This window comes from Pleurodeles waltl, chromosome 12 (genome assembly GCF_031143425.1).
Source record: "Pleurodeles waltl isolate 20211129_DDA chromosome 12, aPleWal1.hap1.20221129, whole genome shotgun sequence".
NCBI classification, from domain to species: domain Eukaryota; kingdom Metazoa; phylum Chordata; class Amphibia; order Caudata; family Salamandridae; genus Pleurodeles; species Pleurodeles waltl.
Genome location: NC_090451.1, coordinates 246,813,557 through 246,832,142, shown reverse-complemented (window position 1 = coordinate 246,832,142; position 18,586 = coordinate 246,813,557). Strand labels below are relative to the sequence as shown.

The window sequence follows — 18,586 nt, the reverse complement described above, 5'->3', positions numbered from 1 at the left end:
GTGTCAAAAGCAAGACAAAACAAGAGGCATGCAAAGAGGAAGAGCGGAAAATTTTAAGTCAGTGGAGTTAACTGAGATGGAAATATGTAAGGAAAGATAAATATGAAGAAATAGGACAAAACGCAGTCCTGAGTAAGTTATATTATTAAATTTTTTATTTTTATACTGACCATATTGCTATTTCTCAGGGTTATTGGGGTGAAGGTGGCATCCACTCCCAGGGGAATGAGAAGAACCAAATTCCTGCAACAGGAAGACAAGGAGAATCACAAAATTAGTTATTTGGCATTGTTTTTCCTTCTTCATAAGATTGTTCTTAAACCAAAGTTTAGTTTAGAAAAACTCGAAATAAAGCCTTGCTACCCATATCTACTTGGAGTTGCTTACCAGAATCACCCACCCCTCACAAGTGGTGTCAGAAGCGTGTTGTATATTTTTTGGCCTCCACATAGACACCCTGGTTCAGCAAATGGGTGAAGGCGAGAAGTTATAAAAGGCAATAGAAAAATATTTTTAGACAGCACCACAAGATCGTGAAAAGTTTCAGGAAATCCTGGATACTCCGAACAAACTACTCAATAAACCTAGCACAGACCTCAACCAAGGGTAAACTTGCAGATGCTTTAGCCAAACCAAGCAGATTGTCATATACTCCTTCGGGTCTACTATAGACGTTTTCTCCAGGTGAAGATCCTATCTCTGTTTCTTTTTTTAAGCAACTTTGAAAGGAATGTGCAAGCTGCTGCTAACTGGCTGCATAAGAAATGGGCATGTTTTTTGGGGCAGTTGCTTGTAGGAGATATACAAACCATTTATTAATCGTCCAACTGCTACGGTAATACCCTATATGAAGAGCTAAAGACAGCTGTTCTTGAAAGAGTAGGCATTAATGAGATAACAGACAGGTTGCTTTTCAGAATGAGAGATGTCTTCCATGAGATAGCCCTAGAGCTCTTTTTATTTATTGATTTATTTTTTCTTAAATAATGACTTTTGGGCTAAATGACTTAACCCAGTGTCTTCACTTAGAGTAAATTGTAGAAAAGCGTTATCTAATAAAATCTTTCAATGACCTTCCCTTGAGTATACAAAGATGGACTAAAACAACAGTCTTTCCATAAATACAGCCATGGGAATGGTAATGCATTTTCCAGGACCCTAATATGATGACCTAAGGAATCTGATGCCGGGAAGGGGTTTAAGCCAATCTCCACATTTTAAAATCCAAGAAAATCTTTAGATGTTCCCCATGTTCAGTTAACAGGGGAAACCTATGTGCGAAAGGCCCCAACCTCTCTCAGTTCCGGGCCTCAGTGCTTCGATTGAGGGGGCTGGGGTCACATAGCTTGCTTGTGCCGTAGGAGGAGGAGAAGATGAATAGCCACTGGATATCAGTTTTGGGCCTTGTACCATTTGATATAGTGGACTCTCTCCTTGAAATGTCATTTACCCTTTCAGACTAATAGGCACTCACTTTATGCCTTACATTACACTTGGTGTAAACAGTCAGTGATGTAGCACTCCTTTGTCTGCCTAGCCAGCTAATTCGTGAACAAAAGGTTGCAATTAAGTGTGTGCAGGAGACTACAAATGTAGGAAGTTGGCTATGTATATATTATATCAAAATGAGATATAGTGTGCAGAGTCCAGGGGTTCCCCAGAGGCTTGACAGAGGCAATAATAGATAATACTAATGCTCTATTTATGGTAGTGTGGTCGAGCAGTTAGGCTTATCAGAGGGTAGTGTTAAGCATTTGTTGTACACACACAAGCAATAGAAGAAGCACACAGTCAATGGCTTAACTATAGACCAATAGGTTTTTATGTAGACAAATATATTTTGTTAATTTATTTCTAGAACCACAAGATTCAGTTTGCAGGTAAGTACATTAAATGAAAGATACTTTGCATAGATAAGTTCAGAACTTTGAATCAAATCAACAATACATACAGTTTTTTTTTAAATGGCAAAAAGGTATTTTTAAAGTGGACACAGTGCAATTTTGAACAGTTGCTGGGGGAGGTAAGTAAAGTACAGTTTCTGGGGTAATTAGCAAACTTACAGGTTTAGTCTCCGGGCATAGGTAGCCCACCGTTGGGGGTTCAAGATAACTCCAAGCACCCAGCACCAGCAACACGGGGCCGGTTAGGTGCAGTGGTCGAACAAGAGCCAAAATAACATGGGCCTCTATGGAGACAGGGGGTACTCCGGTTCCGGTCTGCTTGCAGGTAAGTACCCGTTTAGTCACTGGAGGGGCCCCAAGTAGGCACCAATCCCACACCCTCAGTGGCACATGGGCGGCCGAGTGCAAGCAGGGCGTCGGGTTTCCAATGAAACTCTGAGGGGACCCCGGGGTCACTTAGGCGCTGCAGGCTAGGCACATGGGGGCTTCACGCGCAGGCCACCGACTGGATAGGGTGGAGGGCCGTCTGCTGGTCATAGCTACACTGGTGGTCGGTTTCTCTCAAGTCTTGGGGGCTGCAGGTGCAGTGCTTCTCTAGGGGTCGGATATCTTCGTCCCAGGCAGTCGCGGTCAGGGGGGTCCTCGAGATTCCCTCTGCAGGCATCATCGTGGAGTGGTGGAGAGGTCAGCCCATGGTGGACACTCGGTCGGAATTGCCTGGGGGTCCTCACTGGCTAGTTGTGCCACCTGGACATGGACCATGGGCGTCGGTTCCAGAGTGGTTTAGGACTCACACTTCTGGAGTGAGGTGGGAGTCTTTAGAAGCAATTTCTTCTTCTTTCTTGTTGGACAGGTCCGCTATCCATGGCAGTTTCTTGGTCCTTTGTGATGCAGACAGTCCCCTGGAGGCTGTTCAGGGGTCGCTGGACCTGCAGTAAGGGTTGCTTTTCTTTTGCAGCTTTTTGAAGCAGGATACGGCCTGGTAGGGCTGGGGCTGAGTCAGCTGTTGTCTCCTTCTCTTCTCTGCAGGGTTTTCCGCTCAGCAGTCCTTCTTTTTTCTTGAAGTTGTCAGGAATCTGGTGAGCTGAGGTGAAGCACCTCCACCCAGGACAGGCTTTGTTTCTGATCACAGAGAACACAAAGGCGCACACCCCATCTGGTCCAAAACTCATCTGAAAGTGGCAGGCTGGCACAGACCGGTTAGTCTTACACTAGCAGTTGGGCTAGCCTACAGGGGGCATCTCTAAGATGCCCTCTCTGTGCATTTTTCAATAAATCCCACACTGGCATCCGTGTGGGTTTATTGTGCTTAGAAGTTTGATACCAAACTTCCCAGTATTCAGTGGAGCCATTATGGTGCTGTGGAGTACGTAATGACAAACTCCCAGACCATATACTTAATATGGCTACACTGCACTTACAATGTCTAAGAATTGACTTAGACACTGTAGGGGCATATTGCTCATGCAGTTATGCCCTCACCTGGAGTTTTGAGCACCCTGCCTTAGGGCTGTAAGGCTTGCTAGAGGGGTGACTTACCTGTGCCACAGGCAGTGGTTTCTGGGCATGGCACCCTGAGGGGAGTGCCATGTTGACTTAGCCATTTTCCCCCCACCAGCACACACAAGCTGTAAGGCCGTGTGCATGTCCCCAGGGTGGTTTAATACATGCTGCAGCGCTTAGAGACCTTCCCTGGCTACAGGGCCCTTGGTACCTTGGGTACCTTTTACAAGGGACCTAACTATGTGCCAGGGCTGTGCCTATTGTGGGAACAAAGGTACAGTTTTAGGGAAAGAACGCTGGTTCTAGGGCCTGGTTAGCAGGGTCTTAGCACACTTTCAATCAAAGTTGGCATCAACACTAGGCAAAAAGTGTGGGGGTGGAGGTAACCATGCCAACAGTGGCATTTTCCTACAACAAGTGACTATTGTGTGGCACTACTGAAAATTACTTAAGAATATGATAAAGTACAGTCACAAATGGGGTGATTCCTTTCCTCCCAGAAACAGTGTTATTGGTACTGACACTCCCCAGTTTAATTCGCTAAAAAATAATTAAGGCAACTTGCTTTAAAGATGCCATGTTTTCTATAAAAATAAAAATATAAAAAAGAGTTGAGTAATCCAGTTGCTATAACCTGTAAGAATAGAAGGACAAGAAGACAGGAAAAAAGTGAGTTCCACAAGAATTTCTTAATTGCTTGACCCAGGCACCTTAAAGGGAAGATAACAATTTCAAAGCAGCACCGAGGAATGACATTGAATATACAGCATGCCTGAAAACAAGATAAAGTTCAAGAGGAAGGTTCAGAGGTATTACCTTATTTTGTGAATAAAACTGGACTCATGTTAGCAGGCTAGTCCAAGAGCTCTCTTACAGTTACTGGTCCTCAAACCTTGTCACAGACCAGTTCCTTTTCTATTTCACACATATCTTTTAGGGGGTCACTTTGGACTTGAGAGAGCCATTTCTGACAATTTTTGGTGGCCTGGGATGTTCAAGCAAAATACGAAACATTGCAGGGAATGATGCCCTACTGTTCAGATGACCAATCTTTACAAGCCCCTGATAGTCCCTCTACAGAAAATGCCCATCACTGACGCTCCATTCTAAAGAGTCAGCATGGGTTTTGTTTGCTCTTTAATCCCTCAAGTAAAGGTTATAAATATCTCCTAGTCATTTTGAATGGTACCCCCCTTATTCCCAGAAACTGTTCCACTAAGACAAACTGTCACCATGCAAGGTCCCTATAAAAAAAAATGCAGGTACATATCAGCTTGAGCTTTCAGAAGAGATGAATTAAACGCACATCTTCGATACTAATCACTTGAAAAAAGGGGTGAATCTCATGCTAGTCTTGTAGAAAGTGTCCTAGACCCAATATTTGGGTTAAACATATGTCCAGAATGTATTGAGGAAGAATGAACCGATTTAAGGCTTGAGATCCCAAAAGCAACAAACTGTGTCATATTCCTGATGCAAGTGTATAGAGGAAGAAGTAGAAACGATATTAGGCGTACTGGTTGAAATCCCTAATCATACTAGTGTCAAAACCAGATCTAACCTTCAGGTTCTGCATCAGTCTTTGAAAAGTTACCCAAATCTCTGAATGCATTTACTTTTCTCTATATTCCTCACACTGGAGGTAGCAAAGAACAGTATCATTTTAAACCTTAGCAAAGATATTGAGAAATTCTGTTAAACTCCAGTGATAAAGACAGCCTTCCCTACTCCAAGCAGCTTATACCAATTCATGGTCTTTCCTTTTCATCTCCTATGGATCAAATACTGATGAATGAGCTACTTCAAAAGCATCAGGAGTACTCCTTAGCATATTTAGATGACCTCATCATTGATGGCAAAACTGGAAGCAGCACCTAATAGATCTGAAAGCTTTTCTCAGTACTTTGATGGAGGTGGGTCTTCACATAAATCCTGATAAGAGCAAAATGGCTCCACCCAAGTTAAATACGGAGGATAATTGATGGGTAATGTAAAGAAAAAAGTTCATGGAGAACCATTTGCTGTGATGCAATGGATTCTTGTTTCCCTGTGCAATGCCAGATATTATACTCGATTTATATCTGTTTTTTTCCCAGGTCAAAACCTCACTGACAGATCGGTTAAGAAAAGTTCCCCACCAAATCTAAAACCACACTCCCACAACTAAATAAACATTTGAATACTTAAAACTGTAAAACATTTCTAGACCCATTTTACAATCACCAGATTTAACTAAGCCCTTTATTATACAAACAAATGCCTCTGATCTAGGAATGCAGATGTGTTATCTCAGATTACGGGGAAAGGAGACAAGAAACCTATTGTGTTTGTTAGTGGTAAATATGCCACCATTGAGAAAGAATTGCTGATGGATACTTCTTACTGTAGATTTCCCAACTTTACAACATCCCAAGATGCCAGGCAGGATTCAGAATTTTCAGCATAGCCTCTGCTTCCTGATAGGTGATACAGTGTGGCTACCCGTTGACCCTACTTTGCCCTAGAGGTGCAGCTGGTGTCATATATACGTGCCACTCTAGCTCAGTGGTATTATTTCCTTTCTTTCCTCATCTTTATATTTGGATCTGCAGATGGCTTTTTCACCAGTTGACAGGCTTTGTCTAACAAAATTTATCCCAGTAAGCATGGGAATATGTCACCTCTGGAAACTACAGGGTTTTAACAGTGTAGGAACTGTCACAAACATGTATGTGGCAGATCCCCATGAAGTGTGCCTCTGGTGTTTGGGTTGGGCCACAACTCCAAGTCAGGTGAGGAGTGTTAACTGATGCAGTGGAAAGCCAAGGTGTATGATGCTGAACAGGAAGGTGTATAAAGCTTGCTCCCGCTGGAGGTCGGATACAGACCTGTTCCTCCTATCAAGACCGCTCCCACAATGGATCATTGTTGTGGCCCAAGTCTTCGTGAAGTCAGGGTGCCCCTTGGTCTTGTTCCTGATATCTGCCTGAGGAACTGATTCCATGTCTGATTTAGATTCCCCCCCAAATTTCCAGGGCCATCAGCAATGCAACCACAGACTGAGCTGTTTAAGTACCTTGCCAGCTCACCTTGGTATGCCTTTGGTCCCCATGGATCAAAAGAGGCTTACCACCGACAAGTGCATGAAGGCTTCATCCTTTTTTTAGATTTTTTGGGGGATTTCCGCCTTCCCAACGCCTTCTTGTGGAAAGACCAATTCAAGATGCTTTTGCTAGCCCAGATTTCTTATGCCTGGATCCCAGAAACTGAATGGTTGCATTAGACCTGAAGGACTTGTGTTTGCATATTCTAGTCCTGCAGACCCAGAGGCATTACTTGTGGTTCATAGTGGAGTAGGAGCATTTTTAGGGCCAGATGTAGCAAACATTTTGCATGGTGCAAATTGCGAAAATCGTTTGCGATGCACATTCACAATTTGCAAGTCGTTACCGACTCGCAAATTCTGATTGCGACTCGCAAATAGGAAGGGGTGTCCCCTTCCTATTTGCGACTCGCATCGCTATGCTAAATTGCTTTGTGACCGCGAATGCGGTCGCAAAGCAATTCGCAGTTACCACCAGTGTCACACTGGTGATAACCCATTCGCAAAAGGGAAGGGGTCCTCATGGGACCGCTTCCCTTTTGTGAATGTTGCCAAAAAGGATTTTCCAGAGCAGGCAGTGGTCCAATGGACCACTGCCTGCTCTGAAAAACCGAAACCAAATGGTTTCGTTATTTTTTTTTATTTTGCAACTCGTTTTCCTTTAAGGAAAACGGGCTGCAAAATAAAAAAATAAAAAACTGCTTTATTTAAAAAGCCGTCACAGACATGGAGGTCTGCTGACTTCAGCAGGCCACCATCCCTATGAGTGCAGGGACTCGCTATGGGGTCGCAAAATGCGACCCACCTCATTAATAATAATGAGGTGGGTCTTTGTGACCCCATAGCGACTCGCAGTCGGTGTCTGAGACACCGTACTGCATCCGATTTTGCGAATCGGAAATTGTGAGTCGCACCGACTCGCAATTTCCAATTCGCAAAATCGGAAAATGCTACATCTGGCCCTTAGTTTGCAGTGCTCCCGTTAGGCCTTACCAGTGGCCCTCGGGTGTTCACAAACGTGATGGTGGTGGTCACACACAATTTCAAAGGTTGGGTAAACCAGTCACCTCGAAGACTGGCTGTTAAAGGCGAGCTTTTCCCAGGCAGTCATAAACCTGTTCCAGAATCTGGTGCATCTCCTAACTGTTGCAGTTCACAATCAACATACCATGGTTATGCTTGACCCCTTCGCAAATGCTACTGTGAACTATCCTGGATACAGTACAGTTTCATGCGTTCCACCCCAGAGTGGGGAGCCCTGGAATTTCTGGGTGTGAGTCTGATGTTTCTGCCTCTGTTCTGGCTCTCAGTCGAGGCTGTGTGGGCACTTAGCTGTCTGTGTCTTGCTAGTCGACCATGCCAAATGGCATATGCAGGTGCTGCAGTGAGATCTGAAGTCCCAGTGGGCACACCACCAGTGGAACTTATCAGATAACATCCTGGTTCTGGAGAATGTGCAGTGGTCGCTGCTAGACAACTATTGGGCCAGCTAGACAACTATTGGACTGCCCTTAGCTGAAGGTGGTCACAGATTCCTTACTACAGAACTGGTGGGGCCATCTGGGAAAGGTGAATATTAGGTGACTCTTGGCTTTAAAGGCCTTCCTACCATCTAACAATGGAAGGCTAGTATAGGTTCTCACAGGCAACCCTACCATCAAGTGGTACGGCAGAGAAGGGTGGGGTCTTGGGTCCTGTGTTAGAAGGCTCTGAGCCTCTGGAAGTGGCTGAGTCTCTAAGGAATTTCCCTAGTCGTGAACCACCTCAAATATTTCTAAACACCGTGGCCGATAAATTCAGTGACTGAGCGCAGATCATGAATGGAAGTTGCACCTGGAGGTGGCACATTGCATGTTCCAGAAATGAGGTAAAACTGGCTCAATCATTGTGCCACTGCCAAGAATGCACAATGTCCGTATTTGTGCGTGCAAGAGTTCCTCGAGCATACTCTTTCTTGGAGATGCATTCCCCCAAGAGTGAATCTTATAACTCTTGAATAGCTTCCCTCCTCTACTCCTTCCAGCACGAGTTATGAAGAAGATCAAGACTGACTGAGCCCAAGTCATTCTGGTGGTTCTGGTTTGGGCCAGGTGTGGTATTCTGAGTTTCTGGGCATGGGTATCTGCCCTCCAGTCAAGCTGCCTCTATACAGTGATCATCTGTTGCAGCAACAAGGCAGGATCCTGCACCCAGGGTTCAGCAAGCTGCGCTTCCATGGATGGCGATTGAATGATGGCAGTCAGTGTCCTTCTGTCGTACTCCCAAAGTGGTTGATGTTCTTCAGACAGCCAGGTGCTCCGCTACAAAACTGGTGTACGGTGCGTGCTACGACTAGTTTGTGGCTTGGTGTGTGGCTCCCTACAGATTGACCTGCTTCAAGCTAAACTGTCTGAAATGTTGTTTATTTTGTTGTTTAACCAGCAAGGACTTGTGTTGCGCACTTTAAAGGTATTTGTCAGCTCTTTTGGCTTTTTTAAGGTTCCCTGATCAACCTCCTTTGTTTAAATCACCCATTGTGATGAGACCTCTTAAAGGTTTACAGCATATGTTTCCACCAAAGCCTTTTGTGATGCCACACTTGGACTTGAATTTGGTTCTCACTTTTCTAATGTGTACTCCATTTCAGCCAATACAGCTATCCACTATATCTTTTGACACTGAAAACGTTTTCTATAGTTGCAGTAATGTCCGCTTGTGCATGAATGGCTCACCCTCTCAGTCCAGCCTCTTTTCATGACATCCTTTTAGGCAAACTGGTGCTGAGAACTCAAGCTCAATTTCTGCCAAATTTAGTAATACCTTTCCACTTAAGGCAAGCTATCTCCCTTCCAACTTTCTTTATCCAAGCTCACCCCTCGAAAGGGGAGGAGAAAGAGTCCTTTGTTTGAACCCTGAGGGAGCCCTCAGTTTCTACATTGATCACACAAAAGACCATGGGGAGGATGATTCACTCTTTTTGGGCTCCTTTGCAGCAATTGAAGGGCAAGGCAATGCAGAAAAGAACCATTTCTAGGTGGTTAGTCCTCTGCATTAATATCCGCCATGCACTAGCTAAGAAACGGCCACCTGAAAGATTTGGGGTTCATTCCACTTGACCAAGTCTGCTGCCACTGCGCTGCCATGTGGTGTGTCTGTCCTAGATATTGGTTGCTGCTACGTTGACATCAGTGCAAATGTTCATAAAGCACTACTGCAGTCAGGTTCTTCAAGATTAACATTTTGCCTGCTAACTCTACAGGACTTCTTAGTCTGAGCAGTTCCACAACCCATCAACCTTTGGAGTTACTTTTATGGTATCCACAAGGTGAGGAAGATGCCGCTAGAATGATCCATCGGAGGGAGTTACTTACTTTGGTTTGAGGTGTAAGGGCTTGTGTTTTAACCACTGGCTCAATGTTGCACTTAGCCTAGCAGCACACCGTCTCATTAGTGACCACCAGCTTCCTTATGCCCATTGACTTTATTTTAGCATTAGCCACCGCCAAGTTAAAAGCTGCAAGGAGTTTTTCACATTGTACACTGTGCTCATGTTTTTATTTTTTGTGTTCTTTCCCACCAAGGGCTTAGGCTGATAAAAAGGTACTAAGACAGCAGGGAATGGTCTTGTTTTGAATTGGCACCTTGGGATTGTGGCCAAGTCCTGATGTGTTATTTTCAAAGCTGGCCTAAAGCAATGAGCATTTTTTTAAATAAACTTCTGCAGTGAGAGGGAAATTCTAGAATTTTCCCCTCTTGTTAGTTCAAAGTATAAGAAGCCAAGACCAGATTGATAGGGGACTGAGAGTGTTTTCAGATCGCAGACATGCCCAGGACGGTGGGGTGTGTCATCCTTCCCATGAGGATAATTTCTCCTCGATTGATTCTGGGATCTGATGCTGAATAGGAGGGAGATGAAGCAGTTGTGCCTGTGCCTAATGGTGATGCATATTTTTTATTAATTATTTGCATTGCATTATAATATAGATGCATATATTTGCTGTGTATATTGCAGTGGATAATCATTTGTACATGTTTTCATTTCATTGATGTGACCTTTTTTTTAACGTGACCTTTTTTTTAACTTGTGCTTTCAGCATGCTAATCTTTTACGAACCTTGCGAAGTGAAATAATAAATGTCTTCTTTGGACTAAGAAGCACATTCCAGAGATTTTTGTCAGTGCATGAGTGTTTCAGCTCGGTCATTAGTGAAGCAAAACAGATGCCGGCAAGCTTGTTGCTGAAGAATAGGGACAGCTCGGTGCAGAGGTCGTAAGAGAGGTTTGCGCTGGTTGAGCTTGCTACTGGAGAGGTGAAGTCTTCCACTACGGCAAGGATTTCCTTGACATTGTTTGTGCTCCTTTCAATGCATTCGGTGAGTGTGGAGCGTTGGTGGCTCTCATTTGCTGATGGTAGCATCTGAGGGCAGATCTGTAGGTGCTCTTGTCGCTCAGACTTTTATCTATCTGTGTTGAAGTTGCTTGCAGTGGAGTTTGGTGAGCCTGAGCTCATCCGTGTACCAGCTTGCTTGTGTTCTGGTTTTTGTGACTTTGATGACTTTGGGAGGATCCATGATATCTGCACAGGTGGTGATCCAGGCATTGAAGTTTGAGGTGGATTTAGAGAATCTGATTATTAAAGCTCCCTCGTCCAATGACATGGACAGATATCAGAAAGAAATGAACGTCATTGCGCAGCGTTGGTGGCTGTGTAGGTGCCCCAGCATTACTTCCTGGGTGGGATGGATCTGATGTGGAGCTACATGACACCCCTTACAGATTTGCAAAGGGATTGCTGAGAAAATTCTCCAGATCCAGTCTGGCACCTTGAGGGTATTTACAAGGTGCGGAATCTGTGGTTAGATAATGTCCACCAGAAGGAGCATAACCGAAAGTAAGTAACTTGTTTATCTAACCTTAGATTTCGCACCGAACGTGTCCACCTCCCCATTCTTTGGAATGGACTAGTTTCCTTCTAAAAAAAAAATATATATATATATATATCCCAACCTACAGCGATGCACACTGATCAACTAAGTTTGCCCATTGGCCCTGTGTCGCAGACAAGCCTTAGAAAGCAAATGATGCCAGTGCACCTTTGTGTTGCTTATATGTTGCCCTGCTCGTCACTTCAGGGGTGTAGTGATGTTGGTGTAGAGCCACACAATGCCACCTTTTCAGCACATAGCAGTATTGCTTTTGACTTTCTGGATCCAGTCTGACACCTGGGGAATATTCACAAGGCAAGGAATCTATAATAGATATAGGATCCACCAAAAAGATTGTTGCCAAAGATAAGTAACTTGTTGATCAACACCTATAAGTGTGGAGATTGAGTGGTTGGAACTAACATCATTTGGTCTGCCGTCTGAAATAGTGGATGTCATCCTTGCCCCTAGGCGCCCTTCAACTAAATCCATGTAATGCCAGATGCTCGGACAAATTTGTGGCCTGGTGTGGCTTTCACAAGACTTACTACTTATAAGCAAAGTTGTCAGATGTCCTTTTGTTTGTTTTATCTTTAGCCCAGCAGAGATTTGCAGTTGGCAGTATTAAAGGTTATTTGTCAACCCTGCTGGCATTTCAGAGTTTGCTGGACCAATTGTCCTTGTTCAAATCACCTGCTGTGATGAGTTATTTAAAGTTTGACACCTATTTTCCCTCCCAAACCGTTGTGATGTCACAATGTGACATTAACTTGATCTTGATGTTTCTGACAAGTTGGTGCTAAGGATTTGAGTGGCATTCTTACCAAAAGTTGTGACTCCCATGTTGGGCAATCCATCACTTAACCATTGTTCTTTGCTCCTCTACACACCTTAAGAGATGCAGAGACTACATTAGCTGGACTGCAAAGAAATTGAAGGTTGTACAAAAGAGGACATTGTCAAGATGGATAGTTCTTTGCATTAAGATAGTCTGTGCTCTGGCCAAGAAATAACCTCTGGAAAGTCTGAGAACCCATTCTACCAGGGCTAAAGCTGCTACCACTCTGCTGGCACTAGGGGTGTCAGTACGTGACATCTGCCAAGCTGCTTAGTAGACGTCAGTGAATACATTCACCGCAGAGCTACTGCTTGGAAGCCAGGTCAGGTGGGAAAGTCATTTCGCCAGCTTGGTCCTGCAAGACTTTGTGTTCTGAGCCCACTTCAGACGCATCACCTTGGACGATATTGCCTTGGTGTCTGCTGTAAAGTGAGAAATCTGCATTTAGAAGTATCCATGAAAAGAACACATTACTTACCTCCAGCAGCACTCTTTCTCATCATTACTCAACTAACTGCAGATTCCCCAGTGCCCTCCCTGCCCTCCGATTCGGTCTCCTTACCATCTAAAAAATCTCCCACCTTTGTGGTACTTCCAATTGTATTGTACGCCACGTCCAGAGGTGCTGGAAGAGTCAAGATAAAAATCGAAGTCAGCATGCTGAGGTGGCACATATATGTGACTCTGCTCTGTCGCATTTCTGACAGAACAGTGTCAGCTCGAAGCCGCATTGCTATTTAAAAACACTATCCGCATTCAGTCTGAAGCCTGGGGAATATAATACTAAAAGTAAGCAATCTGTGGTTAGATAGGGTATCCACCAGAAAGGATGCTATGTAAGGTAAGTAACTTATTCATTATGACACTCTGTCAACAATACCAGAACCCAGATGCAGCCGTGCTAAATTGATATAACTCAAACTTGAAAAGCAGCTACTACTTCTAACCTGGATAGAGGTGCATTTGTATTCAGCGTTTTATTATTTAAAAAAAAGATTGATAGGCTGAAGCTTTTCCTCTACTTGTAATGCCTACACAGGGTGCAAAATGGACAATAAGGAGGAACATTTTAATTCAAAATGTTTTCCAGTGTAATGCACCTCTGTGCTGCCCTAATTTGTTTTTCCCTTCACTAACATTCCAGTCTCTCCAGTCTTTCTCTCTGTTCTCTCACCGTCAATCTATGACTTGACTCATTTTTCTCAGTCTCTCCTTTCTCATCTACCTCTTATCACTTTCTTTCTTTCTTGACACTGATTTGTCTTGTCCTTTTTGCATACATTTTTTCTTGTACTTACATTGCCTTCCCTGTACTCTTTTACACCTACACTTTCACACTTTTCTCTCATTTCCCTTCCTCTTAGTTACCATCCTTTGTCTCTCACCTGCCTCTTCTCTTAACCCTTCCCATCTCTTATTTCCCCTCTCTTCCAACACTAGTGCCAGGTGTTTTGCCAGTGTAGGCAAAGGCAAATTACTTTGCACCAGCCACCTCAGGCAATTGTGGCTGTAACATTTGCAGCTTGTATGGGCAACATATAATTTCCCTTATGTTGCCCAGAGGCCGCCACCTAATAAAGTTGCCTACAAAACGTTTCCCTCCCCTCTGGGACACCATGCTGTACCTTCTCCTGTGACCCATTGTCATTTTCCTCTATTAATCCTCCTTTTGCTCCGTAAAAACATGCTTCCTGTTTCCCCTGTTTTAAAGCTGTGACCTCGCACCTTCCAGTCTCACACGTTTCTTTTGAATACCACTGTCTGACTCCCCCTAGCTCTTATAGCTTACTTCATATGCTTTACTCACTTTTTCACACTCCTCACTGTCTTTATGCCTTCCTTTTTCATTTATACATACTGGAATCTGGGCTTGTTTTACTCCCTTCCAAGACACTATGCTCTGCTCGTACCCACCCATTCACACCAACATTCACTTTCTCACAGGCTCTCTTTCTCACTAAAATTATTCCCTGTCAAACCTTCTTTTCTCTCATAAGCCCTCTTACTTTCACTTCTCTTGCTCCCTCTTGTTTCACAGTTTAATCTCCCTAACTCCCTCATACCTGTCTTTCTTTTGCGTCACTCTGTATCTCTTCACGTTTCCCAAATATGATATCTATCACCAATGCAAATGCTGAAAGAATGATCATTTTTAGGAACATTATTACATTACATGATTTTAGTAAAATGTTATGTGTTAATGTACTTATTTGAGGGGTTTTCGACCAGTCCTGTAGGTCTCTTGTTGTTACTCACGTTTACCTTCCACCCATTATAAAGCATGGTCAGGTGGGTCAGACCACTTCAACTTTTGGCTAATTTCACAGCCAGTCACACAGTAGTTCCCTTTAGTGCAAGGCTATGTGTGCCTTTTGAGACAAAAAATATTCTTGTTTTCAACTAATATAATTTCATAGTGGTCAAAGTTTATCCGCTCCCCCAAAAATAGGTTTTCAAAGCCATGGCAAAACAAAATAGCTGTTGGTAAAGCCACACAAGGCTGGCAGCCAAACCAGAAATATTGGCCCTGACAATGCTTGTGAAACTTAAACTTGAAGTGGTGAAAACTAAGTTATATATTACAATGGGGCAAAATCGAATAGAGGCTCCACTAAAAGTTCTGTGTGAAGCACAGAGCTATAGACTTAAATGAAAGCATGTCAGCTTTTCATAGATTTTCTTTTGTGAAAAAGATCGAAGACAAAGGGTTGGGATCATCTAGAAACGGTTGTACCTTGAGCAGATTCATTAGTTTTCCACAACAAAGTCAATCAATCAATAATTTATAAAGCGCGCTATGTACCCGTTAGGGTTTCGAGGCGCTGGGGGGGGGGGGGGGGGGTGCTGATATCGTTTGAAGAGCCATGTCTTGAGGAGTCTCCTGAAGGTGAGGAGGTCCTGGGTCTGGCGTAGTGAGGTCGGGAGTGAGTTCCAGGTCTTGCCGGCGAGGTAGGAGAAGGATCTGCCGCCAGAGGTCTTGCGCTGGATTTGGGGGACGATGGCGAGGGCAAGGTTGGCAGAGCGTAGTTGACGAGAGGGAACGTAGAAGTTGAGTTTGGTGTTCAGGTAGGTGAGTCCGGTGTCGTGTAGTGCCTTGTGTGCGTGGGTGAGGAGTTTAAAGGTGATCCTCTTGTCCACGGGGAGCCAGTGGAGGTCCTTCAGGTGAGGGGAGATGTGACATCGGCGGGGTATGTCGAGGGTCAGGCGGGCGGATGCGTTCTGGATGCGTTGGAGTCGTTTGATATCTTTTGTTGGGGTGCCTGTGTAGAGTGCGTTGCCGTAGTCGAGTCTGCTACTGACGAGGGCTTGGGTCACCGTCTTTCTGGTTCCTGTTGGAATCCACTTGAAGATCCTGCGGAGCATTCGGAGGGTGTTAAAACAGGAGGATGAGACTGCGTTGACCTGTTTGGACATAGTGAGGGCGGAGTCGAGGATGAAGCCGAGATTTCGTGCGTGGCTGGCTGGGGTGGGTGGGAGGCCCAGGGCGGTGGGCCACCACGATTCGTTCCAGGCCGAGGGGGTGCGCCCGAGGATGAGGACTTCCGTCTTGTCGGAGTTAAGTTTCAGGCGGCTGTTTCTCATCCACTCGCCGATGGATTTCAGTCCCTCGTGAAGGTTGGCTTTGGCGGTGAGAGGATCTTTGGTCAGGGAGAGGACGATCTGGGTGTCGTCGGCGTAGGAGAGGATGCTGAGGTTGTGCTGGCGGGCCAGTTGTGCGAGGGGGGCCATGTAGACGTTGAACAGCGTTGGGCTTAGTGAGGAGCCTTGGGGGACGCCGCAGATGAGGTTGGTGGCTTTGGAGCGGAAAGGTGAAAGTATTACTTATACAGCTGTTAATCTTTTATGCCAGTGTCTTTTGTAGCAGTCCAAGTACTAGGTAACTGCAATCATGTTAGACACACCCCTGAGCTGCCAGTGAAAAGGGCATTCCCAGCCTTGGTGTTGCACCTTTTGAAATTGTTGAAAACCTCCACCGACATGACTGATAAAGCAAAACTAAAAAAAAATAAAAAAAGAGAGTGAAACCTTGATCATGGAGGAATATTTTCACCAGCAAGTACTGGAGACCTTCCAGAGTCTTATATGTTTGTTAAAGAAAAGTTGTCAGAAAACACAGTAATCTCTCATATTTCAGATAATGTATTTGTCCTTGCACTGTTTATGTTTGAGACAATCAAGAGTATTTACTGTTAATTAAAGGCACCAGCATAAATACAAAATATATTGTCTAGAACATACTGGTCAATGGTGTGTTGTCTTGCATTGTAAAGAAGTATTGGAATCGTATTGTTTTGTTGTTTATGCCTTCATTTTATGATGTCGGGAAACTTGTGACATTTAATTTTGCCGCCAGGTACCAATATAGAATTGCTTTTGTATCATGTTTTAAGATAGGAATTTTCATTTTCAGTTGATTGCTGTTGCATTTGACAAATTTGAATATCTTTCTTATTGTGTACCTCATACTCACAAATAAATGTGCCCTGCACACTGCATTTATGTCTAAGACTAGCTTAATTCCTTCATTGAAACAGCACAACAACAAAATGCCATTGTTTTCTTTTTTCATATAGGTAGATAAACTCCTCAGAGCTATTGCTGATGGAGATCTCGAAATGGTGAGTTAATAAAGCTATACTTCGTAGTACATAAATAAGAACGTGCTGCCATTGTTAATAAAATTCAAATCTAGAATAGTTAGCATTATATTTATAAGTTGACCAAAAGTTTGTACATTGTCCATGGAGACCGCTGTATGTGGCAAAAGCTAAGACCCTAGACTGGTGTTAGGCCCATTTTTCAAAAGCAACTTTAAAATAGATCTTGAATGACCTAAAGTTTATTTTTTTAATTCATATTAGGGCATTGTGGCTAACTATTACTTTTGCATTTGGTATTTTTAATACAGGTTATATTAATGTTGCCCTTCAGAAAAGTGATGTGTGGCAAATAAAGTTTGGTGACAGGTTAACTTGGATGTTTTTCTTAAAAGCATAGGCTGATTTTTGCACGCTGTTTAGTAGCCATGGGCAGAAGCCAAACACTGTACTTTAATTTTGTTTTGTCATTCTTATTCACCATAACCATTGAATACACTGTTCAGTCTTTTGTTATTGACATAGTGTACATAGTCCACCATATAGTATTTGAGCTTTGAAACTTTGACTTTTTCCCCTCAAGTGTTTGTGCACTGATTGTAGGTATATTTAGGATGGTACCATATGACATAGACAGAGAGCGAAACTTAAATCAGCTCTAAAAATGTACAAAGAAGCTTGTTTGACATCTAAATCGGATTATTTCACACTTAAAATTAGCGAGGCGGCCAATTCCTCTAAGGAACTATTTAAAACCATCAATGCCCTCACCACCCCCCTAGGTACTTCTAAAGGTGAAAATTCCCAAGACTTTTGCAACAAAGTCGCCAATTTTTTTGAATGTAAAATTCGTAACATCTACTCTAGTTTTGAGTCGGACGATGAATATGTTAACCTCTCCTTACGGTCAATTGTGCCCCCATGCCAGGGATTGACACCCCATGGGTTGCTGGATGAGCCACATTTATTATCTAGGTTTAAAATGCCATCTAAAGAGGACATGCACAAGCTTTTACTTGAATGCAAATCTGGCTCCCTTATGGATCCTTGTCCTCCTGCTATCCTGCGACTTGTACCTGACTTAGTGGTACCTATGTTGACCCCTATTTTTCAGGAAGTTCTTATAACAGGTGTGTACCCCAAGGCATGGAAAGAAACTACGATCATTCCTTTAAAAAAGAAGGAAACTGGTAAACCTGACGATCTGACTAATCTACGCCCTATAGCCCTTCTTCCCTTTGCGGCTAAAATTTTTGAAAAACATCTCAATAAAGGATTAGTTGATTTCCTGTCAGCCACTAAGGGCTTAGACAGTGCGCAACATGGTTTTCGGAAATTGCATAGTACGGAATCGGCTCTCATTGCATCTTCCGACACCATACGCAGATTGGTTGATGAGGGCCAAGGGGTCTTTTTGGTTTTGCTAGATTTGTCTGCAGCATTTGATACCATCGCCCCCCATATTCTATTAGATCGTCTGCATCAGGCTGGTGTAAGAGATCAAGCTCTCAAGCTGATTGAATCCTTTCTATCCGACAGGTGGGCTACGGTTAGTAGTGGTGATTTTAGATCCCCAGCTTATCTGCTGCCGTGTGGGGTCCCTCAGGGCTCGTCACTCAGCCCTACGCTGTTTAATGTGTAGTGGTACTGCTGGCAGAATTAATTCGTACTTTCGGCTTCATTCCCACCTTGTATGCTGATGACACTCAGATCATCATCCCTATCGATAATGATTTGGAGGAAGTGGCTATCCGCTT

General features: G+C 43.8%; 1 protein-coding gene across 2 annotated transcripts in view; it reads left to right on the top strand.

The window, feature by feature from the left end:
• ANKRD27 (ankyrin repeat domain 27) overlaps nucleotides 1-18,586 on the top strand; it is a 494,829-nt gene that overhangs the window by 339,244 nt on the left and 136,999 nt on the right. For both annotated transcript variants that reach the window (XM_069217700.1, XM_069217699.1), the window contains one exon: nucleotides 16,806-16,850. In XM_069217700.1, the coding sequence (XP_069073801.1) occupies nucleotides 16,806-16,850 (45 nt within the window). The remainder of the gene's footprint in view (nucleotides 1-16,805; nucleotides 16,851-18,586) is intronic.